At 45.7% G+C, this 24,026-nt stretch overlaps 2 protein-coding genes across 4 annotated transcripts in view; one reads left to right on the top strand and one right to left on the bottom strand.

Moving 5' to 3' along the window:
* Positions 1 to 1,141: 1,141 nt before the first annotated feature.
* Positions 1,142 to 12,090, top strand: MGST2 (microsomal glutathione S-transferase 2). The gene is made up of 5 exons (XM_009956353.2): positions 1,142 to 1,199; positions 5,775 to 5,874; positions 7,215 to 7,285; positions 9,093 to 9,174; positions 11,958 to 12,090. Exons 1-5 carry the CDS (start codon positions 1,142 to 1,144, stop codon positions 12,088 to 12,090), a joined length of 444 nt encoding a protein of 147 aa, XP_009954655.1.
* A 6,607-nt stretch (positions 12,091 to 18,697) lies between these two features.
* Positions 18,698 to 24,026, bottom strand: part of MAML3 (mastermind like transcriptional coactivator 3) — a 250,995-nt gene continuing 245,666 nt past the window's right edge. For 2 of the 3 annotated variants that reach the window (XM_086464477.1, XM_086464478.1), the window contains exons 4-5: positions 23,008 to 23,095; positions 18,698 to 19,689 (exon numbers count right to left, since the gene is read on the bottom strand). In XM_086464477.1, coding sequence (XP_086320603.1) covers positions 18,698 to 19,689; positions 23,008 to 23,095 — 1,080 coding nt within the window. The remainder of the gene's footprint in view (positions 19,690 to 23,007; positions 23,096 to 24,026) is intronic. The other variant, XM_086464479.1, reaches the window with a different exon arrangement.

Below are 24,026 nucleotides of genomic sequence, written 5' to 3'. Positions count from 1 at the left end.
ATCAGCAGGGTGACAATGCTTTGAACACTTGTGAGCCAGCCCCTGAAAACATAGAGAGACTGTATGGTCAGAAAGACAACCCACACTACAACAAGAACCGCAATTAAATCAGCAATTAAAGAGTTACTAAGCACAAACATCCAACTACTGTTATTACAGTATATCTACTCTTCCAATCTTTCAAAAGAACAACATACTGAGTTAATACCCAAGAACTAACCTTGTAAAATCTGGCAAGGTAAAATAAGTGATTTAAAGTCCTTTTTACGTTAGCCTTTAAAGTTAGCAGATTTGACTAAAGTCAATGAAATATCCCACTTCAACGTCAGCTGGAGGCCAAGCGGATAGATAGTCCTGGAATCACAACAAACATTACACTGGTTTTGTCCCAGTGGTCTCATGGGATCATAAAGGCTAACGACATTAAGCTTTCTGTTAGTTCGGGCTAGCTGACGAAAAAGTGTTCCTTGAGAGAATCTCTCCCAGTTTTAGGGCTAGGCACAAGCTACAAGAAGTGTCCTTCGGGCAGTAAAATAAGGGAGATATTTCTTTCTTTCTGACTTGTTTTACCCTTTGAACTATGCTGAACAGTTTGTTTCTGCATGTTGACCACTTGTAAGGTGGCTGTCACGTCATCTGACAGAGCCAAAGTTGTGCGTGTTCGGCAAAACCCGTAAATCAAGCGTAGGGACAGTACAAAGCTCTGCTCCCCCCTCGCACCTCCTGCACCTGCTGCTTTTGAGTGCTGCTACTAGTGATGGATGCAGACCTCGCCACGCTAGCCCCTGCACAAACACAGAACAAAAAGTCTTCGCCCCCAAAGAGATCGCAACTGGAATCTAAGACATAAAAGAACAGCTGAATCCACAGAGGCAGGAAAGGCTGTTTTTGTTCTCTCTGCGCTTTCACACAGGCAAGAAGCAGGCAGGGCTGGCTGGCTGTATTTGAACTTTTTCAGGAATGAAAAATGGCCATAATTTTGCACCCTTGTTTTAAAAAGTGAGGCTGTTTCATTTCTAAGGCAGGCCTTTGTTGCAATGCTGAAAAGCACTGTAATTCTCCCACCTGTTCTTCCTCATTGGTCTCCCAGACTCTCTCTTCTGCACACACATCCTACTTGCACACGGAAGCTGCTGGGAACATGGCCGGTGATTTAATTTTGCTTGCGGCTGTCTCTCTTCTTTCCGCCTTCCAGCAATGTAAGATCTGTGGGGTTGCGTGGCTGGGGACTGGGGAGGTTTCCACCGGTTCTGAAGTACTGGAAATTACTTTATGATAAACTGGCTGTTCTGTAACTTTAATTTCTGAGAACCGGTAAAATTTTTCTCACTGGAGCATTGTTTACCTTCTCTGTAGTCTGAGAGGGAGTTGACTCAGTGGGACAGATTACTTTTCCCTGTGGGAGAAACCAATTTGTTTTCAATTCTATTTTGTTTGCTTTTTGGGATTGTACTATTCTGAGAGCTTGTAACTAGCTGTAAAGTTACCAAAGGCACATCGTGTCTTATTTTCGATTCTTATTTACAACTGAAAACCTCAAAAGTGAGAGTAAATTTGTGAAATCAAATACACCAATGCTGGACTGAAACCGCTGTAAAAACTGTTTCCTGAAATAGAGATATATACTGAGTAACTGAAATTAAAGAAAGCAAACCTTTACACCAGGCAGCGATGAGATATTCCACAGTACTCCTCATCATTACATTTCTTTAAGATCTAAATGGATTTATTGTATCCCCTGCTAATATTCCTCTGAGAATCAAGGATGAGGGAAAGAAGAGAGCAAGTCTGAGATGCTCTTTTTGCTGTGTATCAGTCTAAAACTGCAGTAGCATTTCTGATGCTTGTCATTATTTTATTTGAAATATGTTGATTCATGTAGTTATGTTTACACCAGGAAACAAGATACATTTTGAAGACATTTGTGCTATACTAGTATGAGATTAAGAGCAAGTTAAAAATAATTACTCTGCCTTTTTTTCAAATACCTATAGCACTGCCAACTTATCTAGCAACCTATCTATGTGGCTTGAGTGTTTGTTTATTTGTTCTCAAAGTCTCAACTACTGAAATAACATTTGTACCCAGCAGAAAAAAAGCTTGAGAATGTGACCCTTCCAGGTTAAAAAAAGCCCAACACAACAGAAGGCGATTAAAAAGCATCTAAAATGTACATTCTCTTTTTCTGTCATCAGATCAGCTACAACATACCCTTGTGATCTTCACAGAACATTTCTATCTGGTGGCAATATTTACCATCAGCTTCTGTGAAAGTTCAACTTCCCTGCCTTGATTTGTAACATAAAAGTGTGAAGGATTAAAAACAAACAAACATTATCCAGAAAAGCACTGCAGTTTGAAAACTCAAGGCATTGTACAGACACCGAAACTGTGAAGGAAGGGGGGAAATACCTAACGTTCTTCCTTGTGATGGTTAATCCATATTAGTCAATCTCAGTTAAAATCACAGAAAAGACAAGACAACCTGGGTTTTAATTTACATCTGACATCAAGCCCAAAGAGAAAATCTGTGTAAGAATCTGATCCGCTGCTGTGATTTAAATCATCACAGCTTGGCTTACTTTCAGCATGATTTCTAGCATGGGTAAATCAACACAGAGTAATTTATGGAAGTTTAAATGAATGTTGTGAAACCGGCACCGTAAGCATGTGTTATAACCAGTTCATGTAAGGGGAGTAGCCCAGTGTGCGACCGCTTGCTGTGAACAAAATACACACAACACACACAGTGCTCTGTTTGCTCTTCTGTTTATTCTGCTGAGCCTCTGGTCCTGAGTTAGGAAGGTGCTAATGGGCAATACGACCTCCCTGAAGCAGCGCTGGAAGTCAGGTTTCACTTAGCAGTCATCGGAGGTACAAATTTACTGTCTCAGAACCATGAGTTATTCAAAGAATCAGGTCAGTCACAGCTTAAGCTGTGCAAGAAATGCTCTAGGGTAGAAAGAGCAGAAACAATGCGGGAAGCAGTTTCCAGTCATGAATCCAGTTTGAAGCAGCTAAGATTTGCTTGAGAGATTAGTGTTTTGCAGACTGATGGGAAAACAAGGGAATCAAATGAAAGGACAGAATGAATCCCAGAATGTATCCCAGTCATTGATATAGGAGAGAACAGGGAGGACAGAAGTCCCTCTAATTCTCTATTTTGAACCATCTCTCTGAACTAGCACCTTTTGAAATCACTCTTAGTAATTCTGGGACCCAGCAAGACGTTACTAAAAAGCATTAGATTTTTTTTTTTAAAGGCTGTTAGGCCAGGCCATGCAGATTAACATGCACTATTGTACACTGTGATACAGGTATCAGCTTCTCTACAGGCTTTTAAACACATACAAAATGTTTGAGAGCAGTGTTCCTTGAAAGCCTGCTTTGTCCTATATTTTCAGAGTGAAGGTATTAACTCAGTAACCATAAATGCCACCTGAAGATGAAAGCAAAAAACAGCAAACAAAGGCAAGTCAAGCGTACTTTGTAACTACCTCAGTCATATAATTTAGCCTGCTAGAACTGAACAACTTGATACAGGGGGAAGAAAAGGCTGGGGAAATCTTTACTTAGTCCTGCTGCAATGCCTTCTGGAGTCCTCATGACAGCACTTCCAGTGGGTGGGGCAGTAGAGCTCTCCCATTGCTTTATTATTTGCTTTAGCCCTTGTTAAACCGTAACCACAAAACTTAAATTTGGAGTTATATCGCTACTTTCCATTCACCAGAAAGGAACTAAAAGGCAAGTCCATGCAGTTAACAAAAAATACCGTAATTATTCCTCTCCTGAGCTCTTTCTGAGTCCCTGGTTGGTACCTGTCTTGTTCTGCACACAGGGCTCACCTTTCCTTTTAAGGTGACAGACGTGACTCTAGTTCTCCCACGCAGTGCCACAGCTTGGTTTTCATCGGCATGTAAAAGCCCGCTTGTCCCTAGTTGAAGCGAAGTTCCCATCAATCACAGTGGAAGCCACTAAACAAGTGGATTTTATGATGGTCGGCCGTACTATCGTACTATCAGGGCCTGTTTCTGCGTGTGGTTAACCAGAGTCTCCCAGGTGCAAATCTCTGCCCCTCAAACGAGAGCCTCACTGACCAGGCGATGCCACGGGCAAACGGCATTACAGCTGCGGCCAGGGTTATGCCATGGCCTTGACAATTTGCTCTGGTTAATTGTACTGAACAAGAAAGATTTGGCCCCTACCGAGCCTTAATCTTCTTATTTCCATCTGTCCAGCGTCCGTTCAAGGCTTTTTTTCAACCGATTTGATGCAGTGAGAAGCCTTGGCTGGCCTTAGTTCCTTAGGAGAAAAATCCAGGCCCCAGACTGGTTGTAAGCACTGAATGGCTCAGTGTGACCACAAAATGAGGAACGCATTGCTGGCTAAAAACGCCATTGCACAAAACACTTTGGCTCACCTACCACTTTGACTGATAAGCCAGGCAGGATTTGCCCACGCGTAGGATTTGTCATAAAAGATAGATCATTTTAAGGGTGACAGAAGTTAAAAAGCAACTTTTCAGTACAGTTTTCCAGGAAAATATCTCTCAGAGGTAATTCTTGTTCTTCCATGAGTTTCAGACTCTCTGAAGCATGTTCCCTAAACCCTCCCCACTACCATTCTTCCCTTCAGAAAGGGCTGCAAGGTGGCAAATAACAGATGAATCGCCAGGTGTAACAAGAAATGCATGGGTAGGAGTGGAGGAGGTCTTGCTGAATGCAAATACAATGAAAGGTTTTGTAAACCTGCCTTACAGAGAGATAGCTGAGATGCTCTGAGTAGTCTCTGGAGAGCAAGGTTAAGAGGTCACTTGAACACAGCCCGTAATTACTTATATGGGGAGAGGACAGATGGGAAAATGCTTTTTTGGAGAAAGGCTTTGGCCACAAGGCTAAGTAAGACATAAGAGGTGCACAGGCAGCACCACTAATATCTCTAGCTGTATTTTAACGCCACTGCTCCCAGAAGGGAGAACACAAGATATGCTCTAGGCTTGCCCCTTAGACAAGACTTTTTAGTGAACTCAGGTGGGTGCTGGTTTCTGGATCCCTGTAAAGTTTAGGTACAAGGTAGATAACGAGTTTCTCATACAGGGTGACTACAACATGGCCAGAAAAATAATTCCAGGTACCCAGAGATTTTTAAAGTCAAACAGGTGGTGCCCAACAGCTCTGCTGCATACAGAAAATGTCTGTCTGTGTATTGCTTTTTGTCCTTGCAAGCCTCTCTTCAGCTTTTAGGGGGAGACTCCTGCAATGAGGACATCATTAAAGTGAGGTGTACATATACATGTCAGAAGTGATCCTAGAAACAGGGGTCAGAAGTGCAGAGATAATGTTTGATTGGTTTGGGATTTTTTGGTAAGCAAATGATATTTGGTCATGGTTCAGTAAGTAATCTATCTTTTTCCTTAGCACTGCATCAGTTCTGAAAAATGCTTTTTATAAGACAGGTAAGTACTATCAGCTCCAATCAGTGGAGGTGGAAACAGCGTAGGTCCTCCAAGAGATAGCTCTCAGAGCTCTCCGTCAGATGAGGTGGAGAGCAGGGAACAGGCTACAGCCTCCCCAGTTGCAGCTCTCTGCTCTTTCCAACATCCCGAATGTTGAGAGTCTGAGAAAAACTGGTTTATCTAATATTGGTCTCTTTCTGTCAAACGAAACTGAAAGAGCTGAAGAACACTGATCTCTATTTTAAAAATTACTGACGTGTTAGGGATGCAACTGAACCGAGGAACTGCGTAATTCGTGAGCCCTTATTTTTGCTTGCAGGTCATTTTGCTTGGCTGGTAGGGAAATCAAGAATGAAGCACAAGGTCATGCCCCCGGCTGTCACTGGAGCTCCAGAGTTTGACAGAACATTTCGTGCACAGTAAGTCTGGAGATCATTAAGATGGTGGCAAAGAATAACAATTCAGTCCAGAAAAGAAGCAAAACTTGTTATCTTATAATGTTACCTTTTCTTTGCATCCTTTGCTCAAAAAGAAAAAGAAAAAGAAAAAGAAAAAGAAAAAGAAAAAGAAAAAGAAAAAGAAAAAGAAAAAGAAAAAGAAAAAGAAAAAGAAAAAGAAAAAGAAAAAGAAAAAGAAAAAGAAAAAGAAAAAGAAAAAGAAAAAGAAAAAGAAAAAGAAAAAGAAAAAGAAAAAGAAAAAGAATGAACAGATTGCATTCAAATGGTTTGGCTGTTATTTTAATGATAATGGGATAAGTTCAGCTCATTTAAAACAGTCACTGCTCAAATTCTGATCAAACTGGGCAATCAGATTACCCAAACCTAAGTAGAGGCTGCGAGCTAATTGATCGTAACTTAGAGAATTCAGATGTTCTGGATCTAGCAAGCTGTGCTGTCAGTTCTTGGGCTGTGGCTAACACCAAACATGTGGAAGACGAGCACAGAAAACCTCTGTCTTCACAGCGGCTAATGGTGGAACAGCCTGTTTAAGAAGATAGCCTTTTCCTGAAGGGCTTCAGTTTGTGATTAGCTAATGACCTTATGCAAAAGTATTTGTATTTATTTCCAACAATCCCATCTGCTGTAACTGTAGCGGATAACAATAACAAGACACAGAACACATCAGACAACGTCTTAGATAACAGAACATGTTAGCTATAGAAGGTTGCCTAATTCGTTAAAAAGAAATGCGTTCAGAACAACCCAGAAAAGATATCCCAACAGAGCACTGGTGGGAAAACTGACAATGTCCACAAATAAAGGTGTTATGGTCTTCACCGTAAGGAGATCTATTGTGTGCTGCCTGTGCCTGATAGAACTTCATAAAGGCAGTTGGCCTCAGCAGAGCAGCACACAGGTCTGTGCTTCCTCTTGCAGTCTCAGGCATGCTGACCCACAAAACTCGCACACCCAGTGTGGAGATAAGTGATTAACATCACACTCAGGTGCTGGAATTCCTGCCTCCCTCTGACACACAGGCACTTGATTTAGGATTCTTTGTCCTACTTATTTCCATGTAGTTGGGATCCAGATCCTTGTCTAAGTTTAAATACCAGGAAAATATTTTAAATAGTTTGTATTTGAGATTATAAACATGACAATTTTTAAGAGTGCCTAATGCTGGCTTGACTGTGCTCCCACTGGATTCATAGCACCAACTTTACTGGCAACAAAATGAGGCCAAAGCTGATTCTCCTTGAAGATCCCACCCGTAGTTGTTTTCCTCTCCAGACTAATGTTCTTTCAAATTTATTCTGCAGACAAAACTGTGTGGAGTTTTACCCAATATTTCTGACTGTCCTCTGGACTGCAGGGTGTTTTTTTAATCAAGGTAAACACTTTCTGTTTTTATCTTGGACTAAGAAGTTTTATATAACTTGTAAAAACACTTTCGTTTTATCAGGAGGTAGATGACTGTAGACATCTTTTTCCCGTCTTTTAATTGCAATACCTTAGAGCCGTCTTCCTAGAAGAATGCTCAGTGACACTGAAATCCGTACTTAGTCATGGCATTTCACATAGCCCCACCAGCTTTCACACCTCTCTGCAAACCAAGCAGCCAGTTCATGGCACATTTATCATACATTCAGTGGATTTTCAGGGTGAATCATTCAGAAAAGCAGCTCCCAGATTCTTCCCGCTAACAATTATTTGCATGTTACGGGACAATTCTCACAGGACATCGAGCACAGCTATCGTCCCTTGGGAGGAAGCAGCCTGAAAAGACTCGGGTCAGAGCACTCATCCCTGTGGCTGGACCCCTGGCTGATGGAGACAGAGCTCAAACCAGAAAACCTTAGGGTTTTTACACCCCAGATGAGTGACACCACCACTGGGCTGTGTCTCTGGAAAATCTATTTTGTTTTTCTCAGCCACCTAGCAGGGGGGCATTTTTTTGGCCGAGTGTTCTGAACTCAGACACCACAGAGCTTTCGTACTTCTCACTCTGTTGGACTTCCCAAGGTGGGTCTGTGATGTCTCCTAGAAGTGATGGGGTGGACTCTCGTAGAGCTAGAACCTGTGACAGAGCTTACCTTTTGCATTCTGCTTTATAAACCCTTCTCCAGCTGATGCTTCAGAAGCATGAAGTCTGTGGGCTGGAGAAAGGATAACTACTTCATGCCCACTACACCTCTCCTTGAACGACTAGCTTGCTTCTCCATTTTCTATGTTTGCTCCAAAACAGACATTTTGTTTTGGGGCTCTCTTACAGCCAGAGTCCCATCTCCAGTGCAAATCCAATGTAAATCCAAAGTAGCACCACTAAAGCCACCGAATCGGGCATTAAATAGTGCATGTGCTCATAGACAGTCACTTGAGTCAAGGAAGATCACAGTTGCTAACCAACAATACAGACGTGTGCTGTCACATGCAAGAAAAGGATTATGTTAACCTCCCCTTTAAGTCAGTTTCAGCTGGGCATCTCCCATAGGTATATTCACACGAGTTAATCTAGAACACAGTAAAAGCTGTCCTCTGTCATACTTGCTTGCACGGTTTGAAGGAATGCAAAATGAACTAGCACTGCTTAGTCCTGGATAATACAACTGACCTACACACCCCCCTCCATCTGCCAAATGGAGGTGACTTTATACTCTTCCCGCAGGGAGGTCAGAAAGCTAACTTCACTACAGCTTTCTCTCATGTCCTTGGATAAAAGCTGCTATATAAATGCAAAGCAGGTTATTAACAACATAAATAAGATTCTCTTGCCAAAACAAACACCCCCCTTTAGCATGAACTGGCGTAACAACACAAAATGACAGTGCTGGGTCAAGCCACAGCGCTCCAGCCCACTATCCCGTCTCCGGGATAACCACCAAACTGGTGGGGCTACAGATTCCTGTCAGTTCTTGAAACCTCCTTTTCAGGGAATGCTTTTAGATTTTTTTTTTTGGACAGTCCTATGCCCACGCCTATCTGTAAAGCCATTTCAAGAGACTCCTGTAGTGACTGTTTAAGAATAAGTATATCTCTTTTGAACGATTCTTTCCCAAGATGACCTCCCAGGGTATGGGTAGCTATGAAAATCCCCAGAGCTATATAACTAGAAAGCATAACTAAAGTGGTTACCTGTGATCCTCATTCTTTAGTTTTCTAACTGTTTTCTCCCTCCCTATTAATCTTTCCTTTCTTAGAATTATCTGCCTTTCTGGGTGTGTTGTACGTGTTCGCCCGCTACAAGTACTTCCACGGTTACGTGCAGTCTGTGAAAGGAAGGTAAGGAGTTACCAGCCAAACGCAGGTTAAAAGCTCCAGGCTGTGGTCTAAAGCTGGGCTGAGGACCAAGGACTGGCAGTGAAAAGTGTCTATAATTGAATGCAACATGTATAAAGTGTCAGCAGGAGGTCTGAGATGGAAACCCTCAGGGAAGGGGCTGGCTGTTACAGTAGAAGCCTAGGTTAAGAGGTGCACCTGCTACAGGTCACGAGAGAGAAAAGGTTTGATGCTCACCTTGTGGGTGCCTGCTTTGTACCAAGCATATTGGCAGCCAGACTCAGAGAGGTCTGAAAACAGAAGCACAGTTTTGCAGCTAAGGACTGCTGTAGGATGGGGACCACTTAGGCAAGGCTTGCACCGTGCCTGCCTGTCTGCTATTTATTTTCATTTTTCCTCAGTTTGTCACGTTAAGAGCTTTGCTCTAGCCGTACAAAATGCACTAAAGGAAGCAAATACATCTGGCCTTGTAGGCTGATGAACTTTCACCGAACAGATAAGAGAACACAGCTTCAGATAAGCATACGTTAATGAATGTTAAGAACACAGCATCTTGTAGCATGAATTCTGCTTCAATAAACATGCACACTGGCAAAACACCCCTCCACTATAAACACTCAAACACACAGTTTATTTCTTGTTCCACTGAAGCCACTGCACTATCTTCTGTGTCCTTACCTAAAGATCCTCTTCCAGCACATATATCAGTCATAAAAAGAAAATAGCACCGTATGTACTTGTCATAAAATTAAAAGACTTGGGATGTATATTTCTAGAGGAAGACAGAAAACAATCAGACTATTTTGTAGTGATTAATCCTGCAGCAGCAAAAGACTGTACTACAGGGCTATTTTCCATAGCTTGTGTACCGGTTACCATTCTCCTTCACTACAGTCTCCACCAATCCTTTACCCTCTCTGGAAGAGCTGTTGCTTAGGAGTAGGGAGAGGTTATATTTTCCAGAGCAAATAAATGGAGATAATTTTGTTACCCAGTAAAAGACAGAATAATTCAAACAATGCAGTGAACACCAGCCAGAAGACTAGCAACTATCACAGAATTTTGGGGAGAAAAACCGTGCAAACAAACAAACAAGCAGAGCACAGCAGACTTTCCTTTAACCAACAAACTAAAAAAGAGCCTTGTTTAAGAACTCTTTCCCATGCTTTACTCCAGTACTCTCAGACCAATAGATTCAGCCTCTCAAGGAAGCCTAACAGTTCCTGGCTTCACTGTCAGATGGAGCTTTACACTCTGGTGAGACTCCTAATTTCTCTGCATTGAACAGGGGGTGCTGAGAGTCGGGCCGGCAGCCCTAGGAAACGGCTCTGCTCACAAGGCCTGCCGCTGCAGCCTGCCTGCTGCCAACCTCCAGCAGGCGCCTCAGCGAGCAACGGGTCAGCACAAGCCAGGCCTGCAGAACCCGGCCCCAAAACATACAAGCAGCCTCCAGCAGCCCTAGTAGCAAGACGGTAGCTAGTCTTCACTCTGAGTCTCAATGAAAATCACTGACTATAGCCGTGCTAGTTATAGACACAAACTTGGTCTGAGCGCCTGAAGAGCTGGTTATGACACATACTCATGCACTTGACTACAAGAATTGCAGTTCAGGTTTGCCAAGGCTGGATTTTTTAAGAACACAACAGGAACGTCCACCTTCCACTCAGTTTCTGTGCTGGAGAGACCTTTGCAAGTGAGCTGTATCCTCTACCCTTCCATCCAGCTGGCTCTGACAGATACTTGAAGTGCTAAGCTAAAGACTTTTTTCATGCTTGCCTGAAACTGAGGAAATCTCATACTTCACCATTTTCAGATCTGCATCTAGACATGGCATGCCCAGAGGGGCTACTTGTCTCAAGTCAGGAAGATTCTCAGGCTCCCCACGCCCCCAGCGGTGCCCCAGCACCCAACCCCTTCAGCTTCTGTGGCTATGGGGATAGCTAGCTGTAAATCGCAGGCTGACAAGCTCCTCAGACCTCTCTCCAATGTCAACGTGACGGGATTCTCCAAAGAGACCTTTCGTTGCTTGCTCTGCTGGCAGAGGCCAACCCAGCAGCAACACCCAGAATACACCTATCAGACCCGAGCCTGCCCCAAGGCAACTGAGAACAGCCCCAGGAGAGAGCGTGTGGAGGGGAAGCTCCCTGCTCCCACGTGCCCAAAAAAGCAAGCTCGGTGTTTCAGAGCTGAAGGGCTCTCCCAGCCTCTTCTGCGGGAACTTTCCGTTTCGTACAAATAAAATAACCTGACCCTCTCCCATCCCCAGCAAGTGCCCTAATGGCTGATTTTTTAGGATCAACACTCTTCCTTGCCGGTCCAAAAATCCATCTCCCAGTCAAAGGGGTAACCAGCATCAAACGAGAGTACCTGACCAGCAGATGAGGATGTAAGAGACATGTACACCTCTCTCTCAGCCCCAAAGGCTTCTCTCCCACACTTCTACAGTTAAGAGTTGCAGGGAGGTCCTTAAGATTGTCTGTGGCTTTACCTACAGGACTTCAGGTCATGGGATGAGGTAGCTTCATCCTGGGGCAAGTTCCTAACTTCCACCTGAGTATTTAGAAACACTGGGGGGAGAGTTTTCCCATAGAGAGGATATTAGGAATCTTTCTTCTCCCTAGCAAAAGGCACGTCTGGGAATGGTTTATTAGCAAAACACCCCAGTCACTTTGCAGCAGTGATCCTTTCTGGTTCTACACACCTCTTCAACTGGTGTGGACATAAAGTTTCACTATAAACACACTGTGTACAGCTTGTAACCGTATTTTTCTGCTTTCCACTTCTAGGTTAACAGGGTTTTATTTGAATTTGATAATTTTAATTTGCTTGATAACCCTGGGTGCAGCTGGGATTGTTAACAGCTTTCTGGATGAATACTTGGACTTCAGCATTATGAAGAAACTACGGAAATTGTTCTGAAGACTAGTTGTTTTTTCTTAAATAAATAACATCGATGCTTTCCCTGAACACCAAAAAGATAAGCTGCACATGAATAAAGCATCAGAGCTCTTTACTAATGGCCTGTTGCAAGGTAAATGCATGTTTTTCTTGAGCTGTTTATGCTTTCTCCTTTCCCTACACTCTTGAAAAGGAGTCAGTAAGACAGAATGTCATGTCACATCTGCATTTGCAATTAAATGTTCTGCTTTCCCATACAGTACTGTAAACCCTGAACAAATTACACAAAACTAAAACCATTAATTTGCTAAGTAATTTAGTTGCAACTGGCACTGCATCTGCCCATCTTACCCAATATCCTTCCGCTTTGCCAACGCCCCTGCAGCCTTCCTTCGCTCTTCTTCATTTCCCCCCTCAGCGCCACCCGTTCTGCACAAATGTAAAAACATGCTCTGATGCAATACGCTGCTGCGAGGTCCCAGTTTCCCAAGTATGCCCAGTCCCACTGCGGGAGGCTGTTTAAGCATGTATGGAAACACTGCTTTCTTCAGGAAAACATTTAAAGCTGCACTTGACCTAACGTTTCTGTGAAGGACTTTTGATTTTATACACACGTTTACAGTTCAACACATCCTCAAACGCTCTTCTCGTAGAAGTGGGGCCCTCCTGTAGGCAGATTCCAGTCCTCACACAAAGCCTCTCCAAGACAGGCTGTAGCCACAACGCGACACTTGAGAGAGGGAGAGACACCCCGGACAAAAAGAAGGCACAGATGCTCGTCTAACAATTGGGTCTACTGCATTGTCTCCCACCAAGACACAGATGGCTGGGGTGTGGGAAGGATGAGACAAATGTCTCAGCATGGCCACAGCTCTGGGAATCATAAAATGACAATGAAAAGCAAACTGACTATGAAAACGGTTTTCTGCTAAAAGGTGGGAAAAGTCATGGCTTACCACCATGAGCTCGAAGTATGTTGATGGGCAATTTAAACTATGCAGAAGAACAGAGGAGCAAGGACACGTCTATTTTGGTAGCTCCTGATAATTCAAATTATCTAGGCAATGCTGAATATACTCATGGCAGAGCCAGCAGGCAGAAATTTTCCTTGGCATGCTTCTGGAGACATGATTTGGCCAAAAATACTGCACCTTTATAGTGGTGTTCAGTCAGGTCAATATAATGAACATACTTATGGTCTTTCTAAAAGTGTACTGACGTTGACAACCTGACCGCAAAATAATCAAGTGTTGGATCAGGTTCATAATAACCTTTCACATGAAAAGGGTGGACACATGTACGGAAGTTAGCTTGTGATCAAAAGACACAACTTAGTGCCTGCAGGTAGGTGCCAAGGGCTGAAAGGGCACTTGAAACAGTAAAATGAAACGAGTACAAAGGTGCAAGACTTGGGTCCAGTAACGGCTGCTGAGGGAAAAGGGCAGGTTGCGATGGCGAACAGGCTGGAGCTGACACAGCTGCAGAAAGGGCAGCTCTCCAGGGAGAAAGTACAACAGGGCCAGATGTAACAACCACAGAAATCACCAGGAATTCTTCCACTACCTTTCCTTCTATGGGCGGAAAGACAGAAAATCCACCTACCCACCTGCCAGCGATGCCTTCACACAGTCACAGGCTGCAGGAAGCGCTGCCACCGGAATCAAAACCAAGACAAACTATGTAACAGGCTTGAAAGACACACTAGAGGAGGCCCGAAGGTCAGTAACTGGGTCCAAAAAGGTCTTTGGCTCTGAAATGATTCCATTCCAAGCTTACCTGTTGTAGTGGCCTGCTGTGTTTATAAACAGCTTCCCATACCCCATCTTTTCTCTCTCTTTTCTCTCTCTTTTCCTTCTCTTCTCTCCTCTTCTCTCTTCTCCACAGAAAGGAACAAACTGCTGTCTCACAGGGACAATTTCACACGCCAAAAAAATGCAGGTGTGAGGTTGCAAAGCATCATCCAGCAGCACAAAGCCAGAGCGCGAGGAGATAAACATGAACCTAAGGTTTTAGGAGCTGCACCAGCTAATGAGGGCAGAAATAGGCCTAGACTTGAGGGTGCCACCTGTCTTCTGAGTCACTGCTTTTTCCCCAGTAAGCCAGGACAGAATATCTGTGATTGAAAAGTGTTAAAGACTGACTCATGTATCATTAAAAACAAAATACACCTATAACAGATGGATGCTGTCAGTGTCAGCATTTATTTTAACTCCAGTGAGAACCGCACCATTTCCTGCTGATCAAGGTGTCGGTAGCAGGCCACACATTCAGCATATGATGTGAGCTGATGCAGGTGTTCATCTGTCGGTCACGATCACAGACATCGATGGTCCTTGCTGCAGCTTCAAAGCCAGTCAGTAGCTAAGGGCCTCTAGCTGAAAGCATGTTTTCTCAGCAAGCCCTCTGCCAGCACATGCTGAAGAGTAGCTCTGGCAAGCTGCTCTGATCTGGGCCAATCTCCTTCTTTGTGCCCCATTACCCACATCCAGAATGGTAAAGGACTGACATTAAGGAGAGAAGGGGAACCTCACCTTAAAGTTTGTACCCGGAGCCAGGCCACACTGGCATCCCAAACAGCAAGCTGTGCGAACAGAGGTGCAGTGTCTGACCCCCCACGACTCCCCAGTAGGCTGGAAACACAGAGAAATGGGTGTTGAGCCTTGAAGGCTACATGGCATGTTTATCTTGAACAGGTCATATAAATTCAACAAGTCTTACATGTACTTTCCAAAAGGCTTCTGACAACACCATTCTCACACTGTAGTAGTAGGAGGTGACAGGGAGCTGCTCTAAGCATGCGTCTTCACGCTTCCCCAGTTTCCCCATTTCTTCTTTCCAACTTCTACGTCCAACCCCACATCTCCCTTCTTCCACCCCACCCTTGCCTCCCCAGATCTCAGCCACAGGAATCCTACACCTTGGGCTCTCCACCTTGTGTCCTCCCCTGAAAGCACTCCCCTACTCCCTGCTTTTGCTCCCTCCACGCAATAAACACCGATGGTCGGAGCTGCCACCTCTAACAGGCCCAAATACGGACCAGCTCCCCCGCAGCAACCGCCTGAGCGCAGATCTCGCCTCAGAGCACACGCAGGTTTGACAGCTCGCCTCGCTCTGAGAGAGGGGCACCGTGACCCCAAAACAAGGCAGGCACCTCACAAAGGACTCCCCCACCCAGCACCTCATCACCTGGGCAACCCGTGGCCCCGCTGCCGCAGGGGGAGCTGGGTGGCCGTGCCTGGCGGGGCTAACCGGGGTGCGGGGGGTTCAACCAGCTGCTGAACAAGCCCAGGGTGAGAGGGGCAGCCTGGTACAGGCTACACCCTGCCTGTAACGCCCCGACTCCGGCCTGGCGAGGGCAGCTCCGCGGGGCGCGGTGAGGCAGCCATGCAGAAACCCCGAGGCCAAACCAGGCCTGCGTGAAGCTGGCTTCCCTCCTCCCCCTGGAAGATCACCCACGGAGGCGCAGGAGTGGGGCGGGAGATGATCCTATAAACCAGCCTGGTATATGACTCAGATAACCATCTTTTATTTGTTTGGGTTTTTTTTGTTTTTGTTTTCGTTTTCTTTAAAAGTGGTATGTTAACATCAGGTCTTCTTCTACATTTTCAGAGCTCTGTACAGGTCTTAAAAGGAAATAAGCAATGCTTAATGTACAAAGTAAAAACAGAAAACTAGAAAAATCTGAATAAAATGGAGCAAGTTGCTGTCAGGGATACAGTACAAATTAGTAATTAGACGTCATCTGAAGTGCAATACCACTGCAGTAAGGATGAGTTAAGGAATGAAATAAAAATACTCTATTTTAAACAAACAGTATATATATATATATTTTTATATGTATATATTTTACAGATAGTAGACCCAGTGATATCTGTAGAATTGTAAAAACATATTTACAAATAACTTTTTTTTAACATTACATATACATCAGCACCATAGTAAGAAAGAAAAAAAAAACCAACCCCAAATCTAATAAAATCTACCTCTCTAGTACTTGGTCCCAGTACGGAGTATTTGGAGGAAGCTTTACAAAGACAACAGAGACTCAGCCTTCCCCACTGTTTCTTCACCAGAGCCTGGGTCTCCCTGATGCACACGGGTCCGTGCTTGGCCGCCGCGTGGTGGCTGCGTGTTTCTAAACCCTCATTTCCCGGCTCTGCGTTGGCAGGTGACCCCCGGTCCCTCGCACCCGGGAAAGGGAAGCTGTGCCGTCCCCAGCGCCATCCCCCGCCCAGCGGACTTGCCGCCTCCTCGTCCCGGCACCCCTCTGCCACGCAGGGCAGGGCAGGCATGAGCCACACCAGCTCGTCGCTCCCTCACCCGCACACTTATGCCGACACACACGTACGTACGCACGACGCCCTCGCCCCTTCAGGGTACCGCTTCTCTCACTGAGAGAGCCACTTACCCCCAAGACGGACTGAAAACTTTGGCCAGTGCTCTCTTTCACCGCGTTAGGGCCCAACCCAGCTCCTGCTGAGGCAGCGGACAGGCAAACCCCTATCGCCTTCAGCAGGAACTGGAACAGGTCCTCGCGCTGTAGTTTAAAAAGGGGTTAGCTAAACAAGGCGTAACTAAAGCATTTTTAAAAAATTTAGCAGTCAGGGCAAGCTGGATTGATAGCTCACCCTGACCAGCTAGTCCATGTTAAAAATGCAGCTTGTCCTGCCCCCATCATAGCATCTAAACCCGATACTTCCCCTCGTGTAGGTAAGCCCTGCAGGGGGTCACTGCGCAACAGGGAACCGTAACAGGGCGCTGAGATGGTTCCAGCCCCATTTTGCTCCCACTCCTTAATGTGATGCCTATCTGTGCTCCACAGGGAAAGGCAGGACGTGAAAATGCGAGATGCCAGGCCCCTCAGCTCCTGTGGATTTCAGCGGCTGAGCACCTCGCATCGCCAGGCCCAAGGAGAGCAGCGCACAAGGAGGTAATCGGTGGCTGGAGAGTTGGTACCGGAGCTGTACACGAGAGACACTTCCGCTGCAGAGCACAGCTTATGGCTCACAGAGGCCAGCCCTAGGCCAGAGGTTCCCAAACTTTTTGGACTGTGGATCACGTTAACAGTTGTTATGCACCACTATACAACCTGATAAGCAGCTCTCAGCTGAAAACACTGGTAGGTTTCAGAGGACAGCTTACCTCGGCCTCAGACTGCAGCTCGGGAACCGCTGCTTTAGACATTCAGAATGGCTGGTGTCTCAATATTGTGCAGGACATAGCACAACTTCATTACAGCGTTGCTCAGCACTGGTCCACACAGTGGAGATAGTGATACGTCGTTATTACCTAAAAGCTTATTTGGGCAGACCCCATGTTTGTAATAACTACATCGATTATTTCACACATTCATGAATGATCTTCAGTCCTTCATTGGTTCCTGTTCTTCAAATACTGCAGTGAATTTTATTCAGCAAACCGGAGAGATTAGACCAAACATCTGTTTAAAACTGAAGACCGGGTTGCATATAACATCCCATCGAGAGCCCAGACACCGCAGGGTAACAGTACCTGCCAACCTTGCACTTTTCAAGAGCAGAGGAGAAACTCATTCCACGTGCCAAACTCTCCCTGTACTTTTTCTCATGGCTGTTTTCTCCTCCCCTGCCTGCCCCTTTGTGGCAGTAGTTCCTTGCCTGCAAAAAGGCGCAGCCAGCTCACTGTGCTTTACAGTGAAGGACAGGAGGGAAAGGAAGTGAACTGAAAACATGCTGGGGAGGAAGGAGAGAGAGGGACGCCCTTAGGACCTGTGCTGACGTCTCCTGGTACCTCTTAGCCCTTCAACACCACGCGTAGCTTCTGTTGCGCACCCCCAGGCAGCCGGTACTGCCAACGCGCTCTGGCAGGGAGGCACTATTGCAAGTCCCAAGGGGACTAAATAGCTCCCTAAGCCAACCCGCCCACCCAAGCCGTCTCTAGCAGCAGCCCCATAATCAAACTGTCCTCCCCGCACTGCCAAATTTGTGATCTCCTACGCTTCTATTGGCATTTGATCACTCTGCAGTGAAAATGGTGACCTCCCTGTAACTGTTTAGGTTTGTCACGTGTGTGCTGCACGTTCCCTTGGGACAGCCCAAAGCCGACCCCGTGGGCCTGGCCATGGCTCACCTAGACCTGCTTACCCCTGGGGTTAAGCCTGTTTCGGACCAGGGCCTGTGCAATCGCCCGCAGATGCCTTTAGGCTTTGCTCCTGGCTGTTCTCCTCTGCTCCCCTGAAAACTGCAACGTTTACAGTTACATCAGGTGGGAGGTATCAGGACCACCCCATACCACTGTGCAATTAAGCCTCGTTTCAGTGGGAAAAGTCCAAATTTTCCCAACCAGAGGCACCACCTGGCTTTTCCAGTTTCCCCATCCTGCTCACCCCCCCACACAGCAGGTGCTGCCACGCAATGGAGGTTGCTTGGTGGAAGTCTTGGGATGCCGATGCTTTCATCGTCCCCTGAAGCTTCCGAAGTTGGCTACAGATCAGCTCAGTTTGCACGATTAAAAACAAAAGAAAACAAAACAACCCCAAACCAAACCAAATCAATCAAAACCCCGACAATCCAAGGATGGGGAGAACATCCAACTCTCTCATTTCTTTTTTCAAACATAACCACCAAAGCTCCAGACTATACAAGCCCATTCACTGGGGGTTTCCAAACAACTCGTCAAGTTCTTGTATCCACTCATCCCCTGGTCCGCTCTTAATGATGGAGTCCACAAGGTCTGCGCCCTCTGCTAAACTGGAGAATGACCCCCCTGCTCCTTCATTACTGTAGTTGTAAGGTATGTCCTGAGTGGGATTCCTCTCGTAGGCCTGGCCTTGGCTGCTCTGAGCAAAGTTACCACCTGGCATTTGCTGCGTGGGAGGCTGACTAAAGCCAGACATCGTGGGGACCCCTTGGCTTATTGCAGGCATTACCATCGGCCTGGCCTGGCCGGCTCCCTGTTGCCCAGGCAGTGGTTGCAGCAACTGTCTCCCCATCGCTGGGTTCAGGGCTCTTACTGTTCCGCTTGTGTCCACAACTGTCTGATTAAGCCCCTGCGGGAAATGTTGCTTGGACAGCCGTGGCTGCCCCGACTGCATCGGGTACGTTGTGCCGTTATTGAAGGGCCCCATTTCACTGCTAGTCCTTCCAGGTATACCTTGCAAGCCTCGCTGCTGCCAGTTTTGTGTTCCTTGAGGGACAGTCCCCATCAAGTTTTGAAGTCGTGGTGCTTGTGGCCTGGGTAAGACCTGGCCCACAGGTCCTTTCATCTGCTGCTGATGCTGGGGAAGAGCAGAGTTTACCAGCATGTTCTGACCAAACCCGCTGACCATTCCCACCGCTTGTCCAGAGGCGGGCTGCCTCGTCCCCTGGCCCGCGTTATGTGCCATGTTCATGCCGCTTTGGTTTGGGTGCTGCAACATTTGGCTCATCCCTGTGCTCATACTGTACATTCCCGGCTGGCTGGAAGAGGCGTTGCTGTAAGGAGCCATGCCCATGTCCGACTGGCCTGCGGTTGTGGGCAGTGTGCTCGGGTTCTGGGAGGGACCCATTGCCATCATGCTCGCGTTCTGGGCCATCATTCGGGATGTCCTCATGCTCTGGAGTGCTGCTTGGTTTCTCACAGCTGCTATATCCTGGGGAGAACCTACACCAAAAAGGAAGGAAGGTAAGAAAAAACCCACAACCCTGTAAATCTTAATTAACACATTTTTGCATAAGAGAGAATCTGTAGGAGCCTTCTGCATCACAGTAGGATTTCAGATTGCTGTGCTTTCTGAGCGAATAAATTATTGTTTCATGTGAAGGTTAGCAGAGAGCTAGAAGGTTATCCATCCTTGGGAGACGTGCTTGCTGCCTAATGTTAGTTGCATTCCAGAGATTATGGGTTCCCCACCTCGCTCTGGCTGCAGCCTCTGTCTTGACCTGCCAAGTCCCCTCCTCCCTGAAGGTGAGGGGCCACACAGCTTAAGTGCCGCCCTAAACAGGAATCGCTGATCCTGTGACGTATTCGATTTGTGAAGCGGGACACTGTTCAGCAGAGAACACCATCGATGCAGATGAGCAGCCTAATTTCCCTTAAGGCCTAAAATGAGGCTGGCAAGGTTAAAAGATCTACTCACTAAGTAATTCTCAGTTATGACAGTTTTGGGATCTGTGCCCAAAGGGATTCATGGCTTCAGGTTTGTGAAGAATCGCAGCAATACAATTGCATGTGTGATGCATGATGGCAGCCGTGGTTGCCCCCCTGATAACAAACTGCTCAGGTACCTAAGCTGGACAGCCACAGGAGCTGCGGGGCTAAAACAGGCCTGCCTTCCTCTTACTTCGCTAGGACCAGAGATTAAGTTTTTAAGAAGTGGCCTGGGAGTCCAAGTCCCCTTTCAAAAGCAAATGTGAGTCTTTCATTTTGTGCGTATTTGTTTCCCCAGGACCAGTGACAATGTGCACCCTCCTCCATGAAAAAAATTAGTCCCTACGACTTCAAAACTGCATACGCACTGTGATTCAGCAGCACTTATCTTCTTCAGATAAGCCTAATTCAGCTTCTAGCAAGCAAATGAGAAAGCTTCCACCGGTCCTCTTCAATGGCAGCAGAGTGGCTGAACTTCAGTTTACCATCTGAAGCTCTCTTTTAAATATCTCCATTGTCTTTCAAAAGTAAGCCTTGAAAATGGAAATGTCAGGCTCAGAAGGCAAATCAATTTTTTAATAGCTCAGGAGGCATAAATGAATGGATTTTCTATATCACCGTTACTGATTAAGTCTATGGAAAGAAGAAAAATTGTTTTTTGTGGACATTTAGAGCAGGGAGAGTGTATTAGTGAATCGATATTATAAGCACATTTTACTCCACCTTGGGCCAGTGATGGGAAACCAGAAAATCCTAACCTTGTTAAATTCCACACCGTGGCAGAAAACCGAACCACGCTTGTGTCTTCCTTTCAGGGTTGGGGGGAGCTATCAATTTCTGGGAAGCCAATACGCTTCTGTAGTTACTATCTTTATTTAAAAACAATTACCGGCGCTCTGATTATGCCGTGGGTTCGCTGTGGTTTTGAGCCACTATCACACCGAACTAAATACAATACTCTGCAGGTGAAGCTCCAACAGTACGAGGCACACAGTTACTCCCGGCTCAAACACCATTAAAGGCGAGATGAAAACATAAAACGGTTGCTTTAAGAGTCACGAACCGTACAACAAAATCTGAATGTTCTGAAATCAGCCCCTCCCTGTCGTCCCTCAGTGGCAGACAACACACCTGAACATCCATGGAGAACAGAGGATACTGGGCCCTGTTGTTTGCGTTCTCTCAGTTTCCACGAGAAATGGCTAAGAATGGAGGAAGGGCCATTTCTATAGCTCTGCACACAACGCAGAGGATGGCTACAGCCCCTTTGTGCTGCAGCATGCTAAGCTTCCGGAGGATGCTTTTAGCTCCAACATACAGATAAATGAAACACTTTGTAGCATGAAGAGACACCATCTGGACCTCACCTGAACAGGGCAAATGTAGCGGCAGCCTTCACTTTATCCACACTATCAGACCGTTTTCTTAATGATTGGCCCTGGGGTGCCTTTGATTTTTCTTAATTAAGATCACCTCCTCCTTCCATCATTAGCAGCAAGTGCTTAAGATACAGATAACGTTAAAAACTTACTTAAGGCACCTTTAGCTCTTTTTAATTGAAAATGGCAGCTGAAAACCTCCAAAGGAGTCACTACCAGCAAGTGGTTCACACACCACTTTTGTTAGCTACAAAAGAGACAGGAGATCAGACAAGGAGTAGTTAAAAGAGAGATGCAACAGATTTTAAGATTTTGGGCCACCTTCTGGTCTCATTTACACATAACCTACTGCACTGGATTACATTCTTGGGACTAAACAGCAAAAATGGTTAAGTATTTCTATTTAAATTAGCTCACTTACGAAAATTAATTCCTTGCTCTGTCAGATTACCCTAAACTCTCTTCTCCATTTCTTTTAAATAATACATATGAAGGCAAGGTTTCAAAGAAGCATTAACGCAGAAAGATTTTACATGTGCATCTCAATGTATGGCAGGGCACATTTTTTGATTTTGCAAATGACTTATTGAGGGAAAAAAATCATTTCATACAGAATTTATGCTGCCAAAGATAAAAAGAGAAGGCGATTAGAAGGAGCCACCCTGATATCTATTAGCAGAAGATCTGGCTGCCCGTTTGCTTCCTGGGTACGAGAACTGCAATGTGCTTCCCTCCCTTGTTTTCTGGTGCTGTTACGTGACACTATCACGAGCGTACAGCAGAAGTGAATGTTTGTTTCATGCCTATTTAGAATCCGTGGTTAGTGAAGACATTCAGCTGATACTTTGCACCTAAAAAGCTCAGAATTAACTTCTTTTCCTAAGCCAAAATTATTGTACTTACATTCTTCAGTTACCTGTGAGCACATCGAAATAATACTTGCTTTTTTTGAGATCGTTAAAAAGCCCTCTATTTACATCTTAGATATTCACTGTGTTACCCACACCTGACATTTATCGGTCACTTCTCCAGACAAGGATGACCTCTCTGAAATTCTCTGCTTATCAAATTACATAAACTGGGGAATGAAGAGGGGGGAAACCTAGATACAGTGAGAGACACTACCTGAAAAAAAAAAAAAAAAGCCTAATGAGAGTGGATGCAAACAAGATAAGTCCCTAGAATCCAGATGTCAGAGGCAAAACAAATGTCAAGTAAAAAAAATGCAGCTTTTGCTGAGGGGAGCAGAAAGGAAATTAGAAACGTAACTGAACACACAAACCTGGGCATCCCCCTTTGGTAAAATATGCAGTACGTGCAAGTGTGCAACAGCCTGTCCTCCTCTTCTGGCACACTGCTTAGACCCTGGTCTTCGCAAAACGCGTGAACTTTCAGGTGCCCGCTACAGGGGCACACGCTGACTCCAACATAGGAAAAAGAGTTGGACTTTTACCTTGGAACTGATTGACCTGTTGCACTGGATACGGGCTCCGCTGCTGCTGCAGATGCTGCCGAGGCAAATGCGACTGCTGCTGCAACTGCTGAAAATGAATGGGGGAAAGAAAGCAAAAGAGAAGAAGATGATTAATTAATTAGTGAGCTGAGAAAGGGGCTGGCGGCAGCAGAGCTGCAGCAGAACTGCAGCGTTTCTTATCTAGCAAGCTGTTCTGGAGAGACAAGCAGAGTCATCTGAAGAGCCCTCCTGAGAGCACTTGGGCTCCTCAGCACACGGACTCCTTTCGGTTCAAAAAGGAATAAGCACTGGGGCTAACATCATCTCTCCTTCCTTACAACCACTTCATCTCGACCTCGACAGTGTGAACTGAACTGTCTTCAGCCTGAAAGGAGAGGGAGGGATACGAAATAACTTCGCTCACCTAGGTCTAAGGGCAACTGTAGCCACACACCCTTTCCTTCCCCCAGCCCTGCCAAGGTCTAGAGGTTTGTGTTCCTGGCACGAGACTTTCCTCCACCTCTGCGCTCAAAGCACTCAGCTGCAGGGAGTGCTGCATCCCGACGCGAGCATTGCAGCCTAGGACCACTCCCGAGCCAAGAGAGAAACGGCTGCTAAGGCACGTTTCCTCTTGTGCCTTGGTGACTGATATTTGGGGAGCAGGTGACTGCAAAATGCCTCCCTCCCTTGATCCAGCCCACACTGCTCCTCTGTGCTATTTTCTATGAATACCCATGCATCTAAAACAGAACCAAGGGCTGATTGTCAAAACAGAAAGCGTGTTTACCAGAGCTTTCAAAGCCTGGGGTATACTCGACTAAGCACTTACTACAAGGACACGTCTTGGTGCTTCGTCTGCAGCTGTACAAACACTCTGTCCAACAACAAGGACACGTAAGGAAGGTGAGAGAATGGCAAAGAGAGGAAAGAAGCAAGTAATAATCCCCGTGTTCATAAATATGTGCTACAAACTATCAAAATTATAAAGGGAACCTTGCTAGGCACAAAGCAGCCAAAAG

This window comes from Leptosomus discolor, chromosome 4 (genome assembly GCF_034619465.1).
Source record: "Leptosomus discolor isolate bLepDis1 chromosome 4, bLepDis1.hap2, whole genome shotgun sequence".
Classification (NCBI taxonomy): domain Eukaryota; kingdom Metazoa; phylum Chordata; class Aves; order Leptosomiformes; family Leptosomidae; genus Leptosomus; species Leptosomus discolor.
This window is presented reverse-complemented; position numbering and strand designations above follow the sequence as displayed.